This window comes from Ovis aries, chromosome 1 (genome assembly GCF_016772045.2).
Source record: "Ovis aries strain OAR_USU_Benz2616 breed Rambouillet chromosome 1, ARS-UI_Ramb_v3.0, whole genome shotgun sequence".
Classification (NCBI taxonomy): Eukaryota; Metazoa; Chordata; class Mammalia; order Artiodactyla; family Bovidae; genus Ovis; species Ovis aries.
This window is the reverse complement of record NC_056054.1, coordinates 10835119-10861094: the sequence shown is the minus strand read 5'-3', so window position 1 is coordinate 10861094 and position 25976 is coordinate 10835119. Positions and strand designations below refer to the sequence as shown.

The window sequence follows — 25976 nt, the reverse complement described above, 5'->3', positions numbered from 1 at the left end:
CCATGCTCTGTGCACTTTCTGAGCCTGCGAGGTTTCCTCAGCTTACAGCCAAAGGAATAAATACCTTGAAAGCTAGGATCGAAAACAGAGCTGATTTTCCAATTCAAAGCTACTTCACATTCAAGCAGTAGAGCCAGCAGTCTGAGGATGCCCCAGGCTCAGAACTTGAAAATATTCTTCTTTTACACTATAAAACCCTTTCCTTTAGCTGCCAAACCTACTCTATGATTCTGGGGTCTGTTAAGCTAAGTGATACCCAATGAACATACCACCTCATTCTATCTTAAAGGCACTTGACTGTAGTGACAAAAATGTGCTACAGTATATTCTGCCAACTGAAAGGACAGAGAGAAGGCTGCTCAACTGCTCCTGAAAAGGGATATCCATGGGTGCTAGCAACACCTGAGTAGCAACCATCAGCCAAATCCTGAAATTTTTTTCAACATCAATCATTTATAGCAATGAAATTTATGGTTAAAATGTGGTATAATGATCATCTTCCCATTTGCTCTGCTAAACACTTTCTACTTCATTAATGGTCTTAAGTTTAAGTCTTGTTTCAACTGGGAAAAATTTCCTACATGTTCCAATTTGCTCTTCAACTCCAACCAACCTCATTACTCCATGCTGCAGAAAAGCATGGTTTTGGCTGGCTTGGTTCCAAGAGAATCTGGCAGGGGTAGCCACAGGTTAGCACTACAGTTTGACGTCCACAACACTTGGCCTCCAGAGGAACGCGAGGCCTGCTTTTGTACATTCTACCTGCCACTGAAATTTCTCACTGGGCCCTGTGCCAGGATTCTTCCCTGTGCCATCTTCTCTCAGCACACAGAAATAACCAATGCTCTGGGAGCACCAGGGAGGAATGCTGAACTTACATGCTTGATAACTGCACCAAGAGCTTAAGGCACAAAATCATAGACCCTCAAGGCTGGAGTGAGTGAGAAAAGGTGATGACAATCTGGTTCAAAGTTTCTGCTTACCTGAAGATTCAGGAATGCTGAGTTCATCCTGCAGACTCAATATCACTTCTTGAGTCTCCCCTCTGTACTCAAGAACCACAGATTTCTAGCTCATTTCAATCCTAGTCATAAACACTGACCCCTCCTGATATACACTATGGATGGCCCTGAGAGAAAAAAAATGAGTAGCAGTTTCTGCGGCTAGGAGTTCACAGGCTCTGGGGAAAACAAGTCCTAAGAGAAAATAGAGCAAGCTGCTAAGTGCTACCAAGTGCACTGGAATACGATCTAGGACACTGGATAGGAACAAAATTAGGTTTGTTTATTTTATTGTTTCACAAGTATCTCCTGAGGATAGGAGGAAGCTGGAGGTGGAGGTAGTGGTGGTGGTGGCTGTGAATGACTTGGAAGTCTCCGTCTTAGCCTGATTTAAGTTAGGTTTTTCCAATGCTCATTTTCAAGAAAAACTGGAGAATGACCATATAGTTACAAGATGCCAGAGAAGATGGAGTGAAGGATGGTAAAGTAAGTAGAAAATAACACCCCCCGCCTCACCGCAGCAGTTTTCCTGCTGTTAATCATGTCGTTGTTGAATCCTATTCCACTCTCCTCACTATTCTCCCACCTCATTAAATCAGTCAAAACCATACAAGCTCTCTAGGAGTGATGCGACAGTCATCTTAGGTTCTATTTCCTGATCTCTTGTTTCCTAGAGTTGTACACTAGGTTTCTCTTGCCCTACTCTTTCCTAAGCCATCCTATTCATTCCTATGGCTTTAACTACAATCTCTATGATTATGAATCTCATATCTGTAACTGCAGTTTTGGAGTCTTCCCTGAGGACCAAAATATAAATGTTTACTGGAAACCTGGGAACCTCAAAACTCAGTCTATAAAAGCCTAATGGTCTTTCTTCACAAAATTTACCACCTTCTTTCTACAGTCTCCCTTCCCGCAATCTTGGCTTAGAGGAACGTCCCAACATACTCACTTGCTCAAGCAAAGTGGATGTTAGCCTCTACTTCGTTCTTTCTATTCCATCATCCATTGAGTCCTATTAATTTTACTTCCTGAGTGTCTCTCCGTTTGCTCTTTCCTTTCGATCTTCATTGCTGCAGCGTTATAGCCTTTTTCCCAGTCCTCATAATCTCTCTAAATGGTGCCAAAGAACCACTGGGCTACTCACATCCCCAACCAAACTTTTTAAGCTCCTTAAGGAGAGAAACACTGTTTTCCTCATTTTTGAATTGTGCCAACAAAAACTGCTAGACACAGTGCTTTACATGTTTGCTGAATGAAGAATAAATGGAAACCCTGTGAAATGATTACATATAATTGGCAGTTTCAACACTCTGGAATTTGTTTTACCCACTTTACTCCTTTAGAAAGTGATGATTCTGCTCTTCTCACAATCTATTATTCTGATGTAAAATCTATCAGAGATATAATTAATCCCAACAGTTTGCTTTGCTAAGAAAAAAGAGAGAGAGAGACCGCACTTTAGAAATAGAAGCCACTGTTGTCTTTATAAAACACAGAATTGTGCTGCTGCTGTTGCTTGCTTCAGAAGAAACTATACATTACAGCTGCTGGGATAATTTTACAATGGACTGGACAAGGTACAGCTCAAAGCAGGACACAAACACAAGTCTCATAGGGAAACAAATGCAAACAAGTACACAGCTGTGGGGCTCCAGGGACATTTCCCCATCCATGCTGGACTTGAGAGGATAAAAAGTTTAGAAACTAAAGTAAAACCCAGAGTAGTCACACATGCCCACCAGATGGCTGCTAAGTGCAACATCACACACCAATCAGGTTGGACTGTGTGCACAGGAAAGTCATTTCATTTTTCCTTATTGCTACTACACCAGGGGAGTCAGTGCATTTGACACATTGTCTTTATTTGCACAATCCTTGGAGGGTTTCCTATTTTCCTTTTAAAGAAGGAAATCTGCCTTTCCTCACCTTTCTCTGTCTTGTTGTTGTTGTTGTTTTGAGCCCACTGCCTCCACCACCTTTCTTGGGCTCCCAAACAGCAGCCAGAGGTTCTAAGTCAGTAGGAGTAGAGTAAGGGGAGAGCACCAACCTAGCCTCTCTCCCTGCCCAGGGAGAAGGCAAGTCCTAATAAATGGGAGAGAAGAAAAAACCAGAGAATCCCTTCTCCCTGATCAGCTTAGAAGGCCAAAGAGGAAAGAGTGCCCTGCATAACCCTGCCATGATCAGACTTTTAAGAAGGAAGGCATCCCAGCTACCATCCAGGATTGGCCGTGGCCCAGCAAATATAAATAAAAATAACTTCCCCCTGATGTAGTTTCCAAAACTGCATCTTAGTCAGTTTGAGATGACTTTCTACCCTGAAGGGGAAGGACCATTTACCTTTCTTTGTTACACATAATGCCAAGTCTAAAACATTGTCCCACTAGCCTTGCAGATATCCTATGGGTCAGGTGAGAAATCATTGCGTCCCCTTGGCTGCCCATCGTGCTGGCCTCATTTACAGAATTCTGGACAGAAAAAGAAAACTATCCAAAAACATCACTGCTTAGCCAAAGAGGAGGCTATAGAGGAGCTACTGAGTAGATGGGAACCAGGAGCTTTTCAGGGAGGTTTCACACTTTGTTACCTTCTTTTTCAACATTAATTTAATCCTAAGTTCCTAGCAACAACAGCCTCATGCTTATCCCCAGAGGCCAGCAGTAGCACCTCGGCCCCAATGAGTCAGGCTGGACTGGAAAAGTGATCAGTGAGCAGGGCTCTCCTTTCCCATGTTTTAGCCAAATTCTCTCCATTCTCTTCCCATCCCTCCTTCCCCCACGTCTATCCCCTAACCCTTCAACCCTGGATAGCCAAAAAGGTCAATGCTAGGACACCCTCAGAAAAGGGAAGCCCCAGGTAGAGAGAAATGAAACCAGATCTAGAAAAAGCAACAAGAGAAACCAACTCCAAAGAGTGGACAGATGTGGAAGTTGCCAGAAGCCTTCCTGATTTCATGCCAGATGGGCAGGCCTTCTGCTACACCTTCACGTAAGTTTGAGGGTGGTCCAACCCAGGAAGGACATCACTAGGCTTGGGAAGCAGATTCTTGGTCTTCTGCAGCCAAGGAGCTAAGCCTGACCTTGCCAGCTAACAGTGGGATCATTGTAGCCATGCAGAGAATTCATCATCACATAGGCAGATAGGCAGGCAGGCCAGCAAGCAAGCTGAATGAACAGAAAAAAACAGAACAAGGCCAGGGAAAGAGAGAGGAGGAAAAGGAAGGCAAAAGAGTAGAACAATGGGACCAGGAGACTTGTCTAAGAGGATGAGGCTGGGGTCTCCCCAGCACTTCCTCTGAGCCTAAGGACAAAGCACCACTTTAACCAAATCAAAGAAAGCCAAGCTTGTTGCCAACACCACTTCTCAATCTGCATGCACCACCTTTCGAAGAAGAAGAATCCTCAAGGTTAAGGGTGTTTTTCAAGTCTCAAAGATAAAAAGAAAGAAAGAAAGAAAATCACAGCAAGATGTCATGTTCTTGCCATTGCCCAAGCTGTTTCTTTTATTTATTAAATGGCATGTAAATGCCTAAGGGCTAAAAAATGCCAAGCCTCAGCTCAAGACCCAACTGGAGAGAGTGAGGCAAAGAGAGAAAAAGGAAAGAACACAAACTTGTTGCTGAGAGTAGGTGGCTACCACCAGCTCTCAATGGACATTTGCAAATGCTGGTGAATGACTGGACCTTCCAGGAATACTGCCCTGATCCCAGCCCCAAAACGCACCGGAGAAGAGAACCCTCAGAGCCCACTGTCCCAAGAAAGCTCCCCTCCCTGAAGGGTGACTAAACACGAAGTAGACAATATATGAAGGCGATGGACAGGGCAGATGGGAGTGTTGGCATCACTCTCTTAGGCACTTGTGTAAGGAATGTAGGCTCTCCAGTGAGCTGCCTCCTCCCAGAGCCCTCCATTCAGTTTTCAGCTGGGCTGTGCCCACAGGGCACCCCATACTGTTGCCAGTAGGAAAGAAGTATAGGAAGAGTTACTCAACAGTCCTGATGCCTTCTCTATAATCAATGTTTGTGCTACGTTTTGTGAAGTTGCTGAACAAAGTAGCCAACCAGAACAGAACCTGGGATAGACTGTTTTGCATAGCAAATCTGGGTCTGTACAAGCGCTGCTGGGGAGGGGAAATGGTAGCTCTACTGCATAGGCCCATATTCAGACCAACCTTCTGCTGGCTGGCCTTGAGCCTGAGCTAGGTCTAAAGAGTCATGGCTTCATCACCAGATTGGGGGAAACCCAAGCCCAGGCTCCTCAAAAAGAGGAATTTCCACACTGAAGCTGCAACTCCTCATCCCAAGCAGTGGGACAGGAAAAAAGGAACAGTCGAGGAAAGAGGAAGCCTTGCTTCAAGGCCAACAGGCCCCAAGCTAGAACCCCCTACTTTTCCAGTTCTGCAAGACAGCCAAACCCCATCTCTACCCAGGAAGACAGGAAAAAAAGAGGAAAAAAAAGCCCATGCCATCCACTCACATGCCCTAGTGGGAAATCAGGAAAAAGTCATTTGTGTAAACAGAAGCAATAGGGAGCAGCAAAATCCCCCAGCCTATCCACAGGACACGCTGAAATCTGGGATAAGCCAAGCATCAGAAGATAGTCCAGAGAAGGAGACGCACTTGCAGGAAGAGTGCAGGGCAGTGCAGCAGAGGTGCCTGCAGCAAGAGAAAGGTATTATTTGCACAAAGGGTGGAGCCTGAGCCCCACATGTGGAGATAACCACACCCTACAGAGCCAAGCCAAAGCAGGCCAAAGAACAAGTCAGGTACATAGTTCCTTTGATGGCTCAATGTTTCTGGGATGTAAACTCACTGGGCATGGGAGGGATTTATTTCCAGATTTTGGCAATAGACTCAGGTTATGGTATAAAAATAACATTTAGTTTTTGCTTTTTTTCCCCCCTTATTTTAGACCTAAAGATCATCTGTTGTAAGTCACCCCAGTTAAAAAATATTGAAACATAAAGAGGCTTGACCATCAGGGAAAAGAAGCCAAGAGTGAGAAATGCTATGAAAGTTAACTCCAGACCCAGGCAGGTGGGGAGAAAGCGGGGACAAGAAGAAAGGAGACATAAGTGGAAAGGCCAGGGGCCAGTCATCTCAGCAGCTCCTAGACTTGTCATGTCTGAAAGTGCAAATGTCAATGGATTTTAACCATCTTGAGGTCGTGATCTTTTTAAAAGCTCAATGAATATGGAAGTCAATTCCTTCAAATGCAAAATAGCTGGCGCTCTGGCTGGAGGCATGTTGGGTACAGGGTATTTCATCCCAACCTACCTCCTCTCCCACCCCCACCCCGCCCCCACCCCCCAAAAGGTACAAAAGGTTGCAGTTCTGCAGCATTACCATTACAGGGAAGGCACTGGTTACCCACCAGCAGGCGGAAGGAAGACAGGGTCGTGTCACTTCAGAGCTAAGTGCCATAGTGCCTTAAGTCTTACTAGGGGCTGGATGTCTGTCAGGTGTAAGGTGGGGTAGAAAAAGTGGAGAAAGAGGAATAAGGGAAAGGGGAGTGGCAGCTGGGGGAGGGGCAACCAAAATCATTAGCATTAAAAATCTTCCTACAGGCTGGATTCTCAACCCATTAAAACATCTAGTATCCTAAAATATTGATCTGCATCTGATTTCGTTTTTCTTCTTAAACAAATCTAGACCTTTTCTGATTAAGGCTCCTAAAAAATCCTTCCCTCCTCCCACCCACTTTCTCAAGCCCCTCACTCTTCCATCTAAAGTATCAAACCCAAACCTACCAGCTTTTGTCCGCAGGGCTGCAGAGCTGACCTTACCAAGCTGTCAGGCATGAGTCTTTAGCACTGTGAGTCACATGGGACACTGTGTGTATGGTGGGCACCGCTGCTGCCTCTCTTGGTCCAGTGGGTTCAGGGCCAGATGGGACAAGATGGGGTGAGGGGTTGAGGGCATGAGGTGAATATCAGAGATTTCTGGCTGGTGGTCTGGCTTACTGGCCCTGTTCCCCACCCTTTTGCCCCCTCTGCGGAAGGAAACAGGGCCTTCTGCATTCCTCCCTACCCCACCTCCCTCCTCCCTGCTTCCTCTGGATTTGGGCGGCACAGCTCTTGGGGCTTGGAAAGCTTTCTTCTATCCAGTGAGGTAACAGCGTTCTGCCTTCAAGCGAAGTACATGGTGCGCAGAGTATCCTGGTGAACCTGCACGGCTTTGGCCAGGGCCTGGGGGTCCCGCCCATTGCTCTGCCCCGATATGTGGCTCCCCTCTCCACTGAAAAGGAAAAATGAAAGAAGTCCTTCCTGGTGAACTGAGCTGCCACTAACCCTTCCCCCACCCCTAGGGTACCAGTTCCCATACCAATTAAGAGAAAACCCCAACCCAGATTTGGGCTGACAAGCCCCAGGACACCAAATTGGACAATCCTCGTTTCCTTCTACCCACGGAAAGTTGAGAGGGTCTGGTACCAGAGGCTGAAGCAAAAAGGAAGCCAGCCTGATTCCAGGCCTCACCTGTCATGCTCTTTGTCCACTAGGTGGTATCGTGCCCGGAAAGCCACCAAGCGGGCATAGTAGGCAGGTGCTGGAATTGAGACGGAGCGTGTGCATCGTACATAAGTGTGGCACAGCTGGTACGTCAAGATCTGGAGCTCATCCGCTGTGAAACGGTTGTCATCCCAAAGGACATAGTAATGGGATGGTCGGCTGGTGCCCTGGGAAGATAGGAAGGTGAGGGGCCCCAGGTTGAGCAGACGGGATGGCTGACAGTAAGGAATAGGATCACCATTATGAGTATGGCTGGGTTGGAAGGCCCACCCATGAAAAGGCAGACACAAAGCCACCTCTGTCATAAAGCACCCACTGTATGAGCAACCTGACTAAGATGTTGAAAGTACACTTACGTTCAAGTGCACAAAGGGCTTATTAAGAGAACAATCCTGATTTGAATGCCCCTCAGTAATGAATGATATATTCTAAAGGCAATGGGAATGATCAATTATCTTTGACCCACTGGATACCCCAGGACATAGCCCAGCTACCTGGATGCCTGCGTGGCTGCACAGATAGAAGTCAAACTCAAATGGGTGGGTGATGTTGGTGTCCACAGTGGTCCCAGCTGGGATGTTACCACTCTTCCCAATCTGTATAGAAACAAAGACAACCAAGATCCCAAGACCTGCCTGGCCCTAACTAGGGCCTCAACTCAATTCTAACCTGACTCCATCAGAATCCCAAAAGTAAGGCAGAAGTTGCTGTTCCCAGAGAGAGTACTGGGCGCTGAAATAACAGGCTTCTAAAGTTACACAGACCTGTGTTTAAGTGCTGCTTTCACCATTTATTAGCTGTGTGATCTTAGCAAGTTATTTAACCTTTCTGAGGTTAAACTGGAGATAATAACAGTACCTACCTCACAGGGCTGCTGTGAGGAAGACGCCTTGCACAGTGTCTGGCACATAGAAGTTCAATAAATGGAAGTTCCCTTTCCCATCTCTGGGAGCTGGTCTATATATGGGGTCTATAGGCCAGGGAGCTAGGAGGAGGGAGATCAAGTTTAAGGGAAGAAGGGAAGGAGGGGAGAGGGGGAAACAAAGGAAAGGAAGCAGCAGAGGAAGGACCCCAAGAGTCAGGGGGAAGAAAGGTGCCAGGGGCGATGGACAGGCCAAGGAGTAACCCCCAGATTTCATTTCCACAGCTCCTTTCATACTCAGAGAAGGGAGACATGACCAGGGAACAGTGACTTCCTCAATCCCTCACTCACTCGCTCATTCTTGTCAGCACAAAAAAGGCGGGTGTGATGGCGTTTCTGCACCACAATATAAGTGATTCCGGGCTGGTAGTCCTTTTCCAGTTTGATGCAGGCATCGCGAATGGCCAGCAGCTCATAGTGGAGGATCTAGGCACAGGGTGAGGAGGGAGACAAAGAGACATACAGCTCCTCTTGAGTTCATTCATCTTTCTGAACTAAGGGTTTGCCACTTGTTATACAGCTTTTTGTTCAGCCTCCCTTTATAAGCTGACACCCAACCATCAGAGAGGATAAGCCCTTCCTACCAAAAATCAGCCTTACAGAAGCATACCTCAGAAATATTGCATGTTCAATTCCAGACCACTACAATAAAGTCAGTCACACAAATTTTCTGTTTCCCAATGCATACAAAAGTTATGTTTATACTACACTGTAGTGTATTAAGTGTGCAGGAGCATTATGTCTTAAAAAAAAATGAAAACAATGTACATACCTTAATTTTAAAAATACTTTATGGCTAAAAAATACTAACCATGACCTGAGCCTTCAGTGAGTCACAGCAGTAACATCAAAGATCACTGACCACAGATCACCATAACAAATATAATAATGAAAAGTCTGAAACATTGCAAGAATTACCAAAGTGTAACACAGAGACATGAAGTAAGCAAATGCTCTTGGAAAAATGGTGCCGACAGACCTGCTGGCCGCAGGGTTGCCACAAACCTTCAATTTGTGAAAAATACAGTATCCGTGAAGCACAATAAAGCGAAGCGCAGTAAGACGAGGTGTGCCTGTAGACAGTTCACCTGCTCTGTTCCTATAAAACCTAGCTGCGGGGCTTAGTATCCGCAGAGAGCACTCACCTGGTTCCTACGCATAGTGAGACCTAACATCAAGACACAGAATCAAGGTTCACAGAAAAATCACCATGTCCAGAGTAAGGACAATTTTAGGATCAGGAGGAAAATGGGCGTTTCCCCATGGGAGCAGACAGGGTTGGGACCACCACCAAAGAGTAGACACAGAGTTCAGGAATGGCTGTAGAGGGAGTAGATAAATTCAGTTCTATAAAAAAAGCAGTATCATAAGAAAACAGACTAGCTAAAGAAGCCACAGGTGAAAAAGCACAGGCAGTAGCTGCCTTGTTGCCTTGGATGTCAGATATAGGGAGTAAAAACTATCTGGTAGAAGTAAATAGAATTTAGAATCAATCAGAACTAAGTTTTTAAACCCCAAGCTTTATCTAATTTTATTACTTTGAGCAAGTTACTTAACCCCTTTAATAAAGTCTCATTTTCTAGTTACTAATAAGATCATCCTCACAAAACTGTCTGTGAAGACTAAAACAAATAATTAAGTGGAAGCATAAAAAACCTAACAGGGGCTTAATGACTGCTGACTGCTTTGCATAAGCACTTTGAATTTTAACCCTAGGCTACATGAAGCCACAGGACATCTCTGAACAGATACATGTTATAAATTTACCTGGTACTTTAGGAAACATTGTATGACTCAGAGGAAATTGAGCATAATAGTTAAGAGCATGAACTCTGGAATCTGAACAACTTGTCTGAATCCTAGCTTCACTGCTTATTAGCTTGGATGACACTGAAGAAATCATTTAACATTTTCAAGCCTCAGTTTCATCATCTCTCAGGTGGAATAATAATTACTTCATAGGATTCTTATAAGCACTGAATAGAGCACATACAAAGCGGTTAGCACAGTTCATGGCACGTAAGATACCCAGTAAATGGTAGTTATACTACTTATTATTAAATGGTCGAAAAGGAGATCAGTTGAAGATACTAGTCTAAACAATAAGCTATGAAGGCTTAGCAGGGAGACAGAATGTTAAGAACACTGTAAAGGTCAATAGCAGTGTGGCCACCAGATCAGCACGATCACTAAGAACCTATCAGAGCTACAAATTTTAATACCCCATCCTAGATTCAATGAAGCAGAAATTTTAAGAGTGGAGCTCTGCAAACTGCTTTAGTAAGCCCTTCAAAAGATTCTGATGGATGCTAAAGCTGGACAGTGAAGTGAAAGTCGCTCAGCTGTGTCCAACTCTGTGCAACACCATGGACTATACAGTCCATGGAATTCTCCGGCCCAGAATACTGGAGTGGGTAGCCATTCCCTTCTTCAGGGGATCTTCCCAACCCAGGGATCAAACCCAGGTCTCCCGCATTGCAGGTGGATTCTTTACTAGCTGAGCCATCAGGAAAGCCCAAAGCTGGAGAACCACTGGTCTAAAGAATCAGTCTTCACCATGAATTAACTAGTAAATAGGCACTGAGAGTCTTTTATTACAAGAAGGAAGGTCTATCAATGACTCTACACACCATCTCTCAGTTGGAATCTCTGCTCCCAAGCCAATTCCATTTAGCAAACCTCCGTAAGTAGAAGCACCTCCCAGTGTCAACAGCTTAAGAAAGGGAGCAGTACTCTCTCTGCTACCATTAGGCCCTACGGCCTCAATGTGAAGGTTTTCTTGACTTATTGTGGGCCCTACCTGGGGAAGCTGGCCTTCAGGAACCCCATCTCGGTAGAAGATGATGCGGGTAGGCTTGAAGCGTGTGGACTTGTAGAACTGGATGAGCAGCTCACGTACCATGTAGGATAAGTCTTCAATGATCTCCTGCCGTGGTCTCTGCACTCGCACAGTAGCACAGTAACGGCTGGGGTGGGCATCCATGCTGCCTACCACCTGATAATCAAAGAGGCAGGATCAGCTCCTAAAACCTCCACCCTCCCAACACTGGTGGTTCTGGGTTTGGGGAAAGATCTCTTAGAGGGAATAAAAAAAAAACCAACCTAAGAAATCAAACATGTAGGTTTTTTGGATTCAATAGCCCTGGTTTCAATCTCTGTTCTCTCACACACACGGAAGTGATTTAACCCACCTGATCTTCTTGTTCCTCTTCTCAAATGGCAAAAAGAGTAACACCTGCCTGCAGTACTGCTGTGGCACATGTAAGTCACCACGCACAGGACCTCACTCACAGTAGGTACTTGCTAACTTTGATTTTCCCACCCCTTACAGAGGGGCATGTGATGGTTCAGCACTGTGAGCTCAAAGAGTGACTTCATCCGAAAAACAAGCTAATCTTTTCTTCAAGTGCTAATCTACCCCAGGAACTACAGTGAACAGTGCTCTTGTGGATGGTAGGAACAACATTATTCTCTACGGGGACAGAGGCCAGAGACTAGGATGGATGGCCACAAGGAAAATAAAGATAAGCATAGTATAGGGTTTCCCCACATTTACTGAGATAGGCCCAGTCTGCCTAGAGAAACATGAAGGTTCAAGAAAAAGAAATGAGAAAGAAGGCCTGGTCCCATCAGTCAACTGAGAAGCCCTGTGAGACAGAGCAGAGCTGTCAGGAGAGGGATTAGAGAGCCATCTAATCTACTAGATGAGTCAGGGTACAGATAGGAAAGAGTAAAAGACAATCCCAGTAACTAAGGAATTCACTTAAAAGCGACTTCGGAGAGGAGATATGGTCCTTCCCACATCCCAAAAGTGGGCACAGGGAGACAGAGGGAAATTCAAACACAGAACAAAAGTGATGGAGACATAACCAAGTCTCTGGCCCCACTCTACTCTCTCACTGCTCTCTCTGAAAAGAAGATGTCATACAGTTAGCTTTATTAGAAAACCAAGGGCCTGGTTAATGGGGATGATCAGCTGCAATAAAAAGATCTTGTGACGGGTCAAGCACCAGAGTTGAGGGAAGGAAATCAGGTGTAGTCTTGGGGGCTCAGAAGAGAACCTTACGAGCAAGTTGGAAAGTATCACTCACTGCTGTGATGGAAGGTTTTTTCCCATCCCCTGCTGGTGGGTGTGTAACATCTGCTCCCAGGAATATCACTGGTTGTTGAAAGACTGCAGAGCTAAACAAGGAAGAGAAAACAAAGGGTGAGGAGTTGGGTCTTCTTTTCCTGGCACCATCTAGCTCCCACTTTGGTCCCCTCTCCCTTGTGACTCACTCTGCCTGGACAGTGTCCTATCTTTTCATCAATCTCCAGTATATTACCTTGCTTGACAAGGGCAAGTAAGCAATAGCATTCATACCGCTGGTGTGGGACTAGGATGTTGTTAATGCCACCAAGTTTGACATTGATCTTCAGGCAAAGGTTAGACAGAGTCTGAGGCGAGGTCTTGACCACGTTCTTCACTTGCACACACTGTGTAGCCATTCCCAACAGAGTATCTCCAACACGTTTCACTTCAGCTATGATCAGGGAGAGAATTGATTAGTGCATTCAGCAAATTTTTACTGAATGTCTACTTGATTCCAGGAAGTATAGGAGGTGCTAGGGAACACAATGGTGATCAGAAACACATAGGGTCCCTACTCTTATAGTGCTTACTATCTAGTGACTAATTTTAAAAATCATAAAAAGCGTAACAATGATAAATGCTACAACAGGAAACTTCACAGAGCTATGACACAGAGAGCATATGATATAGTGTAATAACCTAGCCAGGAAAGGATTCTTCACTGAACTGAAATTTAAAGGTAGAAAAGAACTTACAAGGGAGAGAGAATGTGGAAGAGAGCATTCCAGGCCAAGGGAAGAGCAGGCAAAACGCACTGATAGGGGACAGAGCCACGAACTGAAGAAGCTCAAAGGGCAAACCAGATATAAAGGAGAGCAAGGGAACTGCCGTGTGAGAGAAAGAAAGTGGTGATCAGAACAACCTAGGAAAGACATGAGGGTAGTTCAAGAAGGCAGTTGTCAGGATGGAGAGAAGCAGATTCAAGAGGCTATGTAAGGGAAAATAATTTTATGGATAACTTATGAGTTTCTAGACTTTTGTAATAGAATAGACAGATCTTAAGTTCTTTTTGAAACGTTTTGAGTTTGAAGAGCTTTTTGGTCATCCCATTGAGGATATCAATCAGGCAACTGAGTACAGCAATTGGAAGTTCAAGAATAGTCTGAAATGGAGATGTAAAATATGACATATTTAGGTACAGGTAGTAATTGAAGACATGCTCTTGAGATCAACAAGGAAGTGAATGGAGTGAGAGGAGAGCGCTTAAACTCAATTCTTGAGGAGCTCACAATACTTGTAGAACAGGAAGAAGATGAATCTGCAAAGGACAAAAATCCAGATATCTAGGAGGAAGATCAAGACAGGGTTGCAGCATGAATGCCAGGGAAGAAAGAGCATTTCAGGAAGGAGTAAGTGTTCAACCAAGTCAAATGCTGCTAAGAGGTAAAACGAGGACCAGAATTTTGTGACAGCAAGGCAAAAATTAATGAACAGAGGCAATAACTGTTTTTGGTAATATCAAATACCATGGAGGAAACATGGGGTCAATAAACAGTACGATATATTTTCAATGGGAGAAATTTGAGACTGTTTAAAAAGCTAAGGGATCATTTCTATCTCCAAGAGATATGGTTAGAAGGAAACCAGTGTCTGTTGAGAACATTCAAGAAAACCAAATACAATTCATAACTCATCTTTCTGAAGGCAGTAGAGAGGTGCTAAGACAAAAGAACTGCAAGAGCTAACACTCCAGAGAGGAAGAGAATCTCACAGAGGTGAGCCATCTGCTGCAGCTGCTCTGCCCTGGGTACATTTGCTGATTCTAGATGTGGGCAAGAGGCTGAGATTCTAGGCTTTGCACCAAAAGAGGAACCACTGCCAAGAGACAGAGAAAGCAACAGCCATTTCTGGCAAACACAAGCTAGTTCTAAATGTGAAAGGTTAAAAAAAACATTTAAAAGAAAACACAGACTAGTATCTTCGTGACCTTAGGATTTCTTAAACAGGACTCAGAAAGTACTAGCCATAAAGGAAAAATACTGATAGACAGGACTACATTAAAATTCTAAAGTTCTGTTCAACAAAAGAACCCATTAAGAAAGTAAAAAGGCAAGCTACAGATATGTGTAGTACACATCATATTTAATAAAGGAATTATAAAGAACATCTAAGCCAATAAAAAAAGAGAAAGACATGAGCAGGCACCTGTCAAGAGGCCAATGAAACAGCCAATAAAAATATAAAAAGATACTCAACCTTATCAATCACCAGAGAAATCAAATTAAAAAGCACAATGCAGTATTAACAAACACCCGTATAAGTGGCTAAGATGAAAATGACAATACCAAGTCTGATAAGGATGTAGATGACTAGAACTCTCATTTTGCTGCTGATGGAAGTATACGTCTGTACACTTAAAAGCCCTCCTAGTTACACACCCAATAGAAATGGGCACATATATTCAAAGGACATGTACAAGAATGTTCACTGAAGCATTATTTATAACAGTAAAAGCCTAAAACAACCCAATTATGTCCATTAACAGTAGAATGGATAAATACATGTAAATTGTGTTAAAATCATATAACGGAAAAACTGTAACAAACTACAATTAAACAAACACGGACAAATCTAACAAACATAATGTTGAGTGAAAGAAGACAGACATGTAAAAAGGTACATGATATATGACTCCATCCATATGAAGTTCAAAGACAGTCAAAACCAATCTATGGTGTTAGAAGCCAAAAGAACAGTGGTTATCACTGTTAGGAAGTTGTAGTAATCAGTAGCCTGGGATTGTGGTAATGTTTTACTATCAGAACTAGGTACCCCTGCTGTGACACTGAGAATTCACTGAATTGACCACAAAAGATCTTTGTATGTATATCATACTTCAATTTAAAAATTACATTAAATAATTATATCAATTTAGTGGAGAGGAAGGAGTTAAAAATACTAAGGACAGGATGAGGCATGTTAGCAGATTAGAACTGGAAATGTGACACTGTCCTTTTATACTTTGGGGGCAATTATAACGCATGGGGACCTTGTTTTGACTATCACTTGGCCTCTCAGGAAGGATGGTGAAGGATCTTTCAAAGAATCTGACTGCTCCTCCTATGTGCATGCTTAATTCCTAGTCAAATGCCCCCATTACCTAAGTGGTATAATCAAAGAAGAACATGTAAGTGAAAGAAACCCAAGGTCATGATCAAGGTATGAAGCTGGAGAGAGGTATAACATGACTGAGCCCAGGGTAGGGAAAACTCTCTGAGTAACACCTGACTTCTTCAAGCATGCCACACCACACCACACAGGGAGGCCAAAAATATTGGATTCTCCCTTTATGGAGGGAACCAGAAACATGGCTAATTATGCAAGGCAATTCTCCTAAAAAGCATCCTTATTTTCTAAACAAGGGACATTAATTTAAGGCCCAAGAGAGATGTGGATTGGAGATCAACCAACTTTCATAAGTACTGAGTATCATGTCAGTGGAAGGCTCCTCCTTGGGTATGTATGTACAGAGGGAATACGATTTTGAGCAGAATCAGATCCACTCCATGCTCAAAACAATTAATTGATCAGCAAACTGACGCAATTTCTGGATGAATCCAGAAAGGTAGGATGATAAGAGAAAGCTTCCAGGAATAAGTACATTTAAATTAGAATGTGAAGGATAGAATTTTAAGGGCAAGGTGGGGCATAAAAAGAGTAGACAGTCTAACCTAAAATCAGTCTATCTCTATCACCTTATCCTTCCTTTACTTTCTTTACATCTTTACTCTTTCTTCATAGCACTTCTTATCTTGCTCCTCAGCTGCAATGTAAGCTCCTCAGGGCACAACTTTGTCTTGCTGCTGAAGTCCTAGCACCAAGAAATGGCCAATACACGGTAGGCTCTCAATAAATACCTGCTTGGGAGGAAAAAAAGACTAAACAATTAAGAGCTTCTGATTTCCAGGCGTTGGAAGTTGTGCTTGCTTGCTTCTATTTTGCGGTTAATCTGTTATCACATTGAGACCAATGACATGATGATTTGTTTGTGAGGAAATTGGGATTACTCCTTGCAAGGTGACATTACCCAGAATGAAACCCAACCAAAATGCTGTCCTACTAGAAAAATACAGATACTACTAAGAGCATATAAAGCAAAAATAGTATTTAGATATTTCAGGCAAAGGCAAATGATGTTAAGCAAAACCAGAGACTGGAAAGCACACAAAGAATGCGCATTTAGAGAGCATCTACTAGGTCACAGGCCCTGTGTTAGATGCTGTCTTTTATATAATTAATTAATGAGGCTGAGAAAGGTTAGGTAACCTAAGACAGTAAACTGGCATAGTCAGGATTAAAATCCAGCTCTATCTAATTCTAGAACAAGTGACCTTTCTGGTATATGTAGCAAAGACATGTACAATATGAAGCTGAAAAGGTTAAACTAAGATCAGGGGCCCCCAAAAGTTCTATTTTGTGAATGGGGACTAATGAAGTTTTTTTTTTTTTTTTTTGAGAGTACCAATCACAAAAAGTCTCATCCAAGAAAGACTTATGAAGAAATGTTAGCATTAAATTCAGAAGAATGGGTGGTGAACAGGGAATACATTTAACACTGTATAAAAAAAATAGCATTAGAGGTAAGCAAAGAGAAGACAGACTGCCCCCAAAGTTTGGATAAAGGAGTGCTGAAGAATTGATACTTTCGAATTGTGGTGTTGGAGAAGACTCTTGAGAGTCCCTTGGACTGCAAGGAGATCCAACCAGTCCATTATGAAGGAGATCAGCCCTGGGATTTCTTTGGAAGGAATGATGCTAAAGCTGAAACTCCAGTACTTTGGACACCTCATGCAAAGAGCTGACTCATTGGAAAAGACTCTGATGCTGGGAGGGATTGGGAGCAGGAGAAGGGGACGACAGAGGATGAGATGGCTGGATGGCATCACGGACTCAATGGACTTGAGTCTGAGTGAACTCCGGGAGTTGGTGATGGACAGGAAGGCCTGGCGTGCTGCAATTCATGGGGTCTCAAAGAGTCAGACACGACTGAGCGACTGCACTGAACTGAACCCAGAAGCAATTGTGATACCAACACAGAAGAGAAAAGTAAAGAGAAGGGCTTACTGGTAGACAGAGAAGACAAGCTACTAAAGAGACAGTTCACCAAAACACTTTATAAAAGCAAAGGGCACAACTGTTTTATCCACAAATGTGTTCAGGATCTATCAGCGTTTCTTTTCATATACAGTAGATGATCAATGAACTCTTGTGGAAGGAAGAAAAGTCAAAGGAAGAAACAGGAACTGCAGAGAGGTCAAGTGTTGAATGAAGATTTTAATAATACAGGATAACATCTAACAATAGTTGATGACCAAAACAACTGAGATGTATGAGAATTTCGCTAGAATGAAAAGAGAGAAAAAGAGGGCAGGGTACAGTATTCTGGAAAATGCCAGGCATTCCTGGTAATGACAAAAACAGTTAAGGAGAGACAGGAGAAAGTATCAAGAAGTCAAGAGGAGAAAGGTCATTGGTGACCCTCTGCAGAGGAGGGTTAGGAGACTGGAAGAGTAAGATAAATGAAAAAAGCTAAGCAGTAAGTGGTTGGTGAGGAAGTGGGGGTAGAAAATGTACAGAACACATTTAAAAACTCTTCAAGTTTTTTTTATTTTTCTTGAAGAAAAGCAAGAAAATAGGGGGAAAAAAACTAAAGGAGATGGCATGACTGTGGTAATGTACTCTCAAGATGTTTTAGGGTTAAAGTGTCCCAAAGGTAGCAGGATAAAAGAGAAACAAAGAGTACACGTGGGTTGAATAAGATCAGAGGAGAGACACCTCTTCATCTGAAGACGAGAGCTGGAGAAGGAAAAAAACAGTGAGAGAAAAACACTGAGTCAGAGATGGATATAGTCATTTCCATTCTTAAAAGAGAGGAAAACTTCTCAAAAAGTCTAAGTCATTCCCAGCAATGGAACACCAACAGAAGCCCCACAAACTGTGCTTGTGTGTGCTGCCCTGTGGCCTGACAGGCAACGCACTCCTACGGTTAGGTACCTGGCCTGACCTGTCTCTGCATCTGGCTAAGCTCAGCCTGGCATAAACACCAGCACACAGAGGACTGCAGTAAATGCTACTGAAAGGGAGGGTGAGCAGGTAAACAGGACCAGAGGTGACTGACTGGCTCATACAAGTTGATATTTCTCCTCTGAGAGGAGCACTGACACTAAGGAACAGCTCTGGCTAGGGCCAAGCACCCATACTGAGTCACCCCTAGGATCTTCCAGGGAGCCACCCTGAGAAGAGTCCCATCACTGTAGTCACTACTGTAAGAGAACTGTACCATACACTGGCGTCTTCCCGGGCAGGATGACGATAATGAGCTGCAGCCCTGAGTAGGTGTTCTTGAGATGCCGGAACATGGGCTCCACACTGTCTGCCCCCTGCGCGTATTTGCAGAAGCAAGGCTGGCCCTGGATGGGCATCCCTGCGTCCTTGGAAATCTTCCGCAGCTGGTCCGTGAAGTTCCTGCAGCACAAGCATGGTCACGACAAGAGGCAGTGAGTCCCACTGGAATACTTCTAACTGAGCGCCTCCATCTTAGGTCCCCAGCACTATGACAAGCACTAACAGAGTCTAAGAGGAAGGAGACATCATCACATCTAGTGTAAAAACCACATTTATAGTTGGGTAGAACAACGTAGGACTTGCTAAGTGTTCAATGGTATAAGCAGAGAGCTGAGGGAGCCCAGAAGAACGGGAATTCTCAAAGTCTCGCACCTGTCCCACTCAAGCAGCTGGCTCCTGTGCTCTAAGTCTACAGCAATAGGAAGATGTCCAAGAGGAAGGCCTCTTGGCTCAAATTAAACAAATGAGCTTCCAACAGTGATCAGAGCACAAGAGATGCTTGGGAAAAAGTGTGCTCCCTCCTCCGCTATGGGTTGTTTGAAGCCTGAGAGCAAATAATTAAACAAGCTTCTTTCTTTGGGCTTTAGAGCTTTACCCTAAGAAAGGGAGACAAAGTTGGAAAAGAGGGTACACATGCAATAGATTTAAAAAAAAATCAAGCTACATAAAGACGACAGAATGAAAGGAGCAGCAGGAAATTCAATTTGTGAAAAGCCCGCATTTAGATTAAAAAGCAACAATGCACAAATAGAGAATAAAAGCAATTGTTTAAGGGATGTTATTATATAGCACACAAGTATCAATAAGATGGGTTCAAAAACCTATGCAGTGAGAAACTAAATGTTTACAATCAGTTTAAAAAAAAAACATGAGATTAATACAGTACAACACAGTTGTGTAAAATTTTAAACCACTTATATAGGTATATAAAATATATAAATTGGATAGAAAGGTTACAGTAATTCAAGAAAGGGACTGCATCAGAAAGGAGAAATGAGACTATAATGGAGGATAGAAAGGACTGTCAAATTTATCTGAAATATTTCATTTACTTTTTAAAAAGGATAAAATAAACATGACGATACTCTGGATGATAGACACATGGATGTTTTCCATATTACGCTATTTTTTTAAGTTTTTCAAACAAACATTAGAGTAAAAAATACAATCTATTATTTCACGTAACTATGGCGTGCTGCGATTCATGGGGTCGCAAGAGTCGGACACGACTGAGCGACTGGACTGAACTGAACTGAACTGAACTGAACTGAAGTGCCAGGACTCTCAAGGACTACTAAGAGTGTTTCTTCCACTTCTCTGCTTGGCATACAACTACAGCATAGCTGTTAAAAAAACCCAATGTGTTAACTAGCTTCCATTAATAAGTGGGACTCTACTTCAAGGAAAGTGGTATTCCCTATCTTCTATTACCAGATCGCACTTGGGGTATTATGTCCAGTGCTGGGGGCCACAAAGTGTTGAGAGAACTCTAGGATGGGGACTGTCTTAAAATCTTGTCCTAAAAGTGACACAGCTGAGGTAACAGGGCCTCTTTAGCCAGAAGGAAAATTCTGAGGGTTGACCCTAGGACTCCCTTATCCGTCCCCAATCACCAATTTCTCTCGCTCCATGGCCATCTTCATCTCTTCCCCTTATGTCCCAGTGGAAATGACGGTTTTTCCTGTGCTCTGGATCCCATTCCTTCATATACATGTAGGAACTTTGTCCTATTTCCTTTCTAGTTTTTCTGGATTCTGTTTTCAGCCTCTGTTCACTATGCACATTTTCCGTAGACAATCTCATCCACTGCCATAGCCGAGAACTCCCAAATCTTGAATCTTTAGCCCAGGACTATACAAGCAACTGGCCCAGGTATACAAGTCACATATTACCCCCTGCATCCAGAGATCACTGCAAGAAGGTTGTTGTCTGATGAACTGACTACTTCCTAATCAAAGATTCTAGGTTTATCAGGTTCCATGCCCCAAAATATCTGAACAACAAGTTGCTCCTCAAAAGGACAGGACGGGGGCAAGACATGAGAATGAGAGAGAGACATACCCAGCACAGAACAACCAACAAGGTGACACAGAGTTGAGAGCCTTTCTAATACTGGTTAAGAAATCAGCCCTCCAAAGCCTGGCCAAGGCTAAGAGCAGGCCTGCTCCTGCTGCTAAGCCACTTCAGTCGTGTCCGACTCTGTGCAACCCCAGAGACAGCAGCCCACCAGGCTCCCCCGTCCCTGGGATTCTCCAGGCAAGAACACGGGAGTGGATTGCCATTTCCTTCTCCAGTGCATGAAAGTGAAAAGTGAAAGTGAGGTCGCTCAGTCGTGTCTGACTCTGTGCGACCCCATGGACCCCATGGAGCCTACCAGGCTCCTCCGTCCATAGGATTTTCCAGGCAAGAGTACTGGAGTGGGGTGCCATTGCCTTCTCCTAGAGCAGGCCTAAATAGGGCCAAAATCCCAAGAACTCAGGACAGGAGATAAGAGATACTCATTTAAGAGAACTATAATTGTGACAGAGGTAGCTGTGCATCTGTGAGGGGAGAAGGAGGGCCACAGTCTCCACATTCATCAGGGGCTGCTGTGACCCACTCTTATGAAAATCCCAAGGTCAGGTGCACCCACCAGGGCACACATCTCTACTGATTCCCATCACTGCCCAAAGTGGTCAGCTGCACTGGTTCTTTCCCAGCTCCACAACGCACTGACCGTACTCCAGATCCAAAGAGAACAGAGAGCCAGCTTCAAAGGGCAGCAGGAACTGAACTGCATACTTCTAATGGGTAAATTTTGTGGTATTCGAAAAATAAAAAAGAAGACTGCAGGGGGAGGGTCAATGATTTCTTCACTTATTCACTCACTCATTCAAGACCATTATTCCCCTAACCGATTCCTTCAAGCCTCTTGGCTATGTCACTTTCTTCTTTGCTGTCATCTACTCCCAGCTACTCAGCCACAGGTGGCTCAGAGTCCCTTACAACTCATGTTCACCTAACTCGGACCCAACTGAACAAATTCTGTCCATAGGACAGGACAGCTCAGAGTACCAGCTGAACTTTTATTTCTAATCAGGAATATAAGCTCTGAAACTTCAGATCTGATTTGCCCCCAATTTGACACCTTCTTGATAATGCAAACCTTGTACAAGTTACTTAACCTCTTTGAGCCTCAGTCTGCTGAAAATGGAAATACGACCACTACTCACTGTGAAGATGAAATAAGAGAACATAAAATTAGGTACAACGTCAGCATAAATATTATAGTCATCACTACTACTATTTACCACCCATGTTAAATATTCCAACAATAAAACAATTCAGGTCTCCCTTAGGAGGTTCACGTCCTGAAATTATCATCTCTGACACAGATATGGCTCCTTATCAAGACTCCTGACCACAGAGGGACAGAAGAAACGAAGCAGGAAGAAGTTTAAGCCAGACAGCACAGGGGGCAGAGTCAAAAGTCAGAAAAAACAGACTACAGAGCAAATCTTGGCCCCTTGGGAGTAGAGGAATTTAGGCAACTCTACGGTCCTTCCCACCTTTCCACCCACACACTCAACCTCCTTACTTGAGCACTTCTTCTCGACACTGTTTTTGGGGTGCGAAGCAGGCGATGGCCCAGACTTTGATCTCAATGCCATTGTAGAACTGTTTCCCCCGCATGTCCCAGACACCCTGATTGGGTGTGGCAATGGCCCGGTTCTGGGGATAGGCAGAGGGGGTGCCCAGGTGAGCTTCAATAGAGCCAGGTGGGTAGGGGAGCAAAAGCCACCGGCTATAACAACCCAACCTCCCCCCATAAGCCCCAGAGACGTTGTCTGGCCCTGACCCTGCTCACCCGGCCGCCATACTGCAAGATGGGCGCCGGCAGCACTCGTCCCGTCACCTCCGTCATGTCATCCTTCACCTTGATCCCAAATTCCTGGATGTACGGATCTAGGTTGTAGCTGGCATTCTTCATCTGCAAGACAAAAGAAGGGGATCTCAGGACAGCAGTAGCTTGGCAACACTGCTCACCCTCCGGGTCCCAAGCAGAAAGCCCTGAAGAGCAGCTGAGGCTGGTAAGGAATACCCCTAGAAAGGGGGAGAAAGTTGAAGATGAGGTAAGTGGGAGCAGATGACATAGGGAAGTAATACAGGAGAAAAGAAGAGATAGGAAGCAAAGCAGCTACAGGGTCAAGAAGGAAGAGCAGTCCCAGGTAACCAATCCAGACTTGTTTTCCTAAGAGTCCTGCCAAGGCAGAGAAGCATCTACTTGCTACCAGGGACCTCCATGACTGAGCACCAAGCATACGTTTCTCTGCATCCTCACTGACCAGGCGGCTAATCTCCTCTTGTCTGTCTGGGGCCGATCTAGCTGTAGCCTTTATCATGGTTGAAGTCTGGTTGTCAGTCAGCTTCTTAATGCAGCGCTGCCCAGCCACAATGTTACAGACCTAAGGAAACGAGAAGAACAGGTAGCGCTGGCTTGAGTAGAGTCTATCCTGTACCCAGAGCCCCACAGAAAGGCCCTGGCTGCCAGTCCTGAGAAATGAACTACAAAATCTCTTGTTCACAGACAGGTCAGTTAGAAAACATTCATGTGCAATACAAAAGTCTATAGAGCCACTCTGTGATTAAGGGCTTAGGATCCAGAGCCAGATGTGGGTTCAGGACTCATATGTTAAATACAGAGAACAGTAACAATTGTTTGGAGACTAAATAAAATAAAACGCTTAAAGAATCAAGTACAGTTCTGAACACAGTAAGCACTCAGTGGTGGTGGTTTAGTCACTAAGTCGTGTACGACTTTTGCAACCCCATGGACTGTAGCCTGCCAGGTTCCTCTGTCCATGGGATTCTCCAGGCAAGAATACTGGAGTGGGTTGCCATCCCCAAACACTTGGTAAGTTGTAGCATAAATTATTATTTACCAAAGGACCCGACCTAGAACTTTTCTGAATACTAAGAAAACTCAATATACACAAACTGGATTCTTAGTAGGCAGCTGTCCAATGGTAGCAGGCAGCAGGTTGTTCCATCCTGCAACACACCAGGAGAACTAGACCTGGTTAGTTCTTAAGCCCCAGTACACAGGTGATCGCTGAGCCCTTGGACTATAGAAATCACTGTCTCTGTTGACTGACGGTGTCCTCTCCTGGTATGAGGAACATCTTACCACATGGTTCCTCTGTACTGGGCCTAAGAGAACACAGTGGAGGCCAGTAAAGACTTTCTAGTGACATATAAGATTTCCATTCTATTGCTTCCTGAACACATACGATATTCAGGAAGCCGTGAACAGGAAGCCTTTTGGCAGAGGAGAGAGAAACAACAGGTTTGGAAGACTTGAGTTTGAAGTCCAGCTTTGCCAATTCTAGATGACGTTACCTTGGGCAGGACTCTTAACCACTCTAAGACTCTGCTTCTTTAATTTTAGTCATAGGAAAAAAACACTAGCTGTCTCTTAAAGCTGTTGTGAGGACTGAGATGAAATGAAATGTAAAACTTGCTCCCATAGGGCCAATACTCTAAGTACTGATTCTCTGCCTAATTTCCAGAGTTCATGGTGAACAATGGTAGGGAAAACCAGGACAAGGTCATCTACCCTTAAACTCTGTATTTCAAAGAATACACATTAGTCAATTTACTTAATGAAAACCCAGAATTGTTAAAATTTGTAAGGTTGCTCTCTTGAAGGCAATTTAAAGGTGCAGATAATTTCAATTACAGAATCAACACAAGGCAAAAAAAAAGCAGAGATGTGGAGAAACTGGATCCCTTGTGCACTGCTGGTAGGAATGTAAAACGGTACACCTGTGTGGAAAACAGTATGGTGAGTCCTCAAAAAATTAAACACAGAATTACCATATGATCCAGTAATTCCACTTCTGGGTATGTACTCAAAAGAAACGAAAGCAGGGACTAGAACAAATATTTGTACATCTATCTTCACAGCAGCATTATTCATAATAGCTAGAAGGTGAAAGCAACCCAAGTATCCATCAATAAATGTGTTACATACATACATGGAAATATTATTCAACCTTAAAAAGGGAGTTCTGACATACTCTACAATGTAGATGAACCTTGAAGACATTATGCTAAGTGAAACTGGCCAGTTTAAAAAGGCCATGTATTACATAATTTCATTTGTATGAAATGTCCAGGACAGACAAATCCATAGAGACAGAAGCAGATTAGAGATTAGTAGGGGCTAGTGTGGAGGACAGAAGGAATGCTAAGTGACTATTAATGGGTTTGGTCTTTCTTTGGGGGAAGGATGATGAAAATGCTTTAGAATCACACGATGGTAATGATTATGTAACTCTGTAAATACACTGAAAACCACTGAAGTGTACATTTTAAGAGGGCAAACTTTATGGGATGCGAATTACGTCTCAATAAAGCTATTCTGAAAAAAATATATCACCTACAATAGCCTGTATGATTTGACCCTGTACCTCTCTCCAAAATCATCTCCTACTTTTCTCCTCATAAACTACATGCCAGTCACTATGTCCTTCTATCTCTCTCAAGAATATCCAAGCTCTCTGCTGCTTACGTACTTGCTATTAAACTCATGCCTGAAAGGTTCTTCCTTCAGGTTGTTAAAAGATTGGTTCTATCTCATAATTTGGGATTCAGCTCAAATGTCTCCTAAAAGAAGCCTTCCCTGACCACAAAAACTAAAGTGAATCTCCAACCCCCTCCACTTTATGACTGTCCCCAGTATTCTTACCTGGAGAATCCCACGGACGGAGGAGCCCGGTAGGCTACAGCCCATGGGGTCGCAAAGAATCGGACACGACTGAGCGACTTCACCTCACCTCACCTTAACCTTATGGTACTTATCACCATCTGAAACTATCTTATTTGTCTATTTCCCCCTTCTAGATTTTAAGCTCCATGACAGTAAGAGCCCTGCTTCTCTTGTTGCCTTCCTGGCACCTCGGAGTATATGACTTTAACAGGAGCTCAATAAATATTTGTTAAATAAATAAGCAACAGTAAAAATCAAAATATGTCATTATATAAGTTATTCACCATGGAAACTATTGTTTAAACAGAAATCATGTCA

At 43.7% G+C, this 25976-nt stretch overlaps 1 protein-coding gene across 4 annotated transcripts in view; it reads right to left on the bottom strand.

The window, feature by feature from the left end:
- Positions 1-1263: 1263 nt before the first annotated feature.
- The window catches only part of LOC101111060 (argonaute RISC component 1), a 37196-nt gene continuing 12483 nt past the window's right edge, over positions 1264-25976 (bottom strand). For 2 of the 4 annotated variants that reach the window (XM_060393520.1, XM_012097385.3), the window contains exons 9-19: positions 23233-23352; positions 22746-22877; positions 22485-22618; positions 18843-19027; positions 12794-12953; positions 12522-12612; positions 11231-11425; positions 8722-8856; positions 8003-8104; positions 7476-7675; positions 1264-7236 (exon numbers count right to left, since the gene is read on the bottom strand). In XM_060393520.1, coding sequence (XP_060249503.1) covers positions 7128-7236; positions 7476-7675; positions 8003-8104; positions 8722-8856; positions 11231-11425; positions 12522-12612; positions 12794-12953; positions 18843-19027; positions 22485-22618; positions 22746-22877; positions 23233-23352 — 1563 coding nt within the window. In that variant the 3' untranslated portion in view covers positions 1264-7127. The remainder of the gene's footprint in view (positions 7237-7475; positions 7676-8002; positions 8105-8721; positions 8857-11230; positions 11426-12521; positions 12613-12793; positions 12954-18842; positions 19028-22484; positions 22619-22745; positions 22878-23232; positions 23353-25976) is intronic. The other 2 variants (XM_060393575.1, XM_004001794.4) reach the window with 1 other exon arrangement.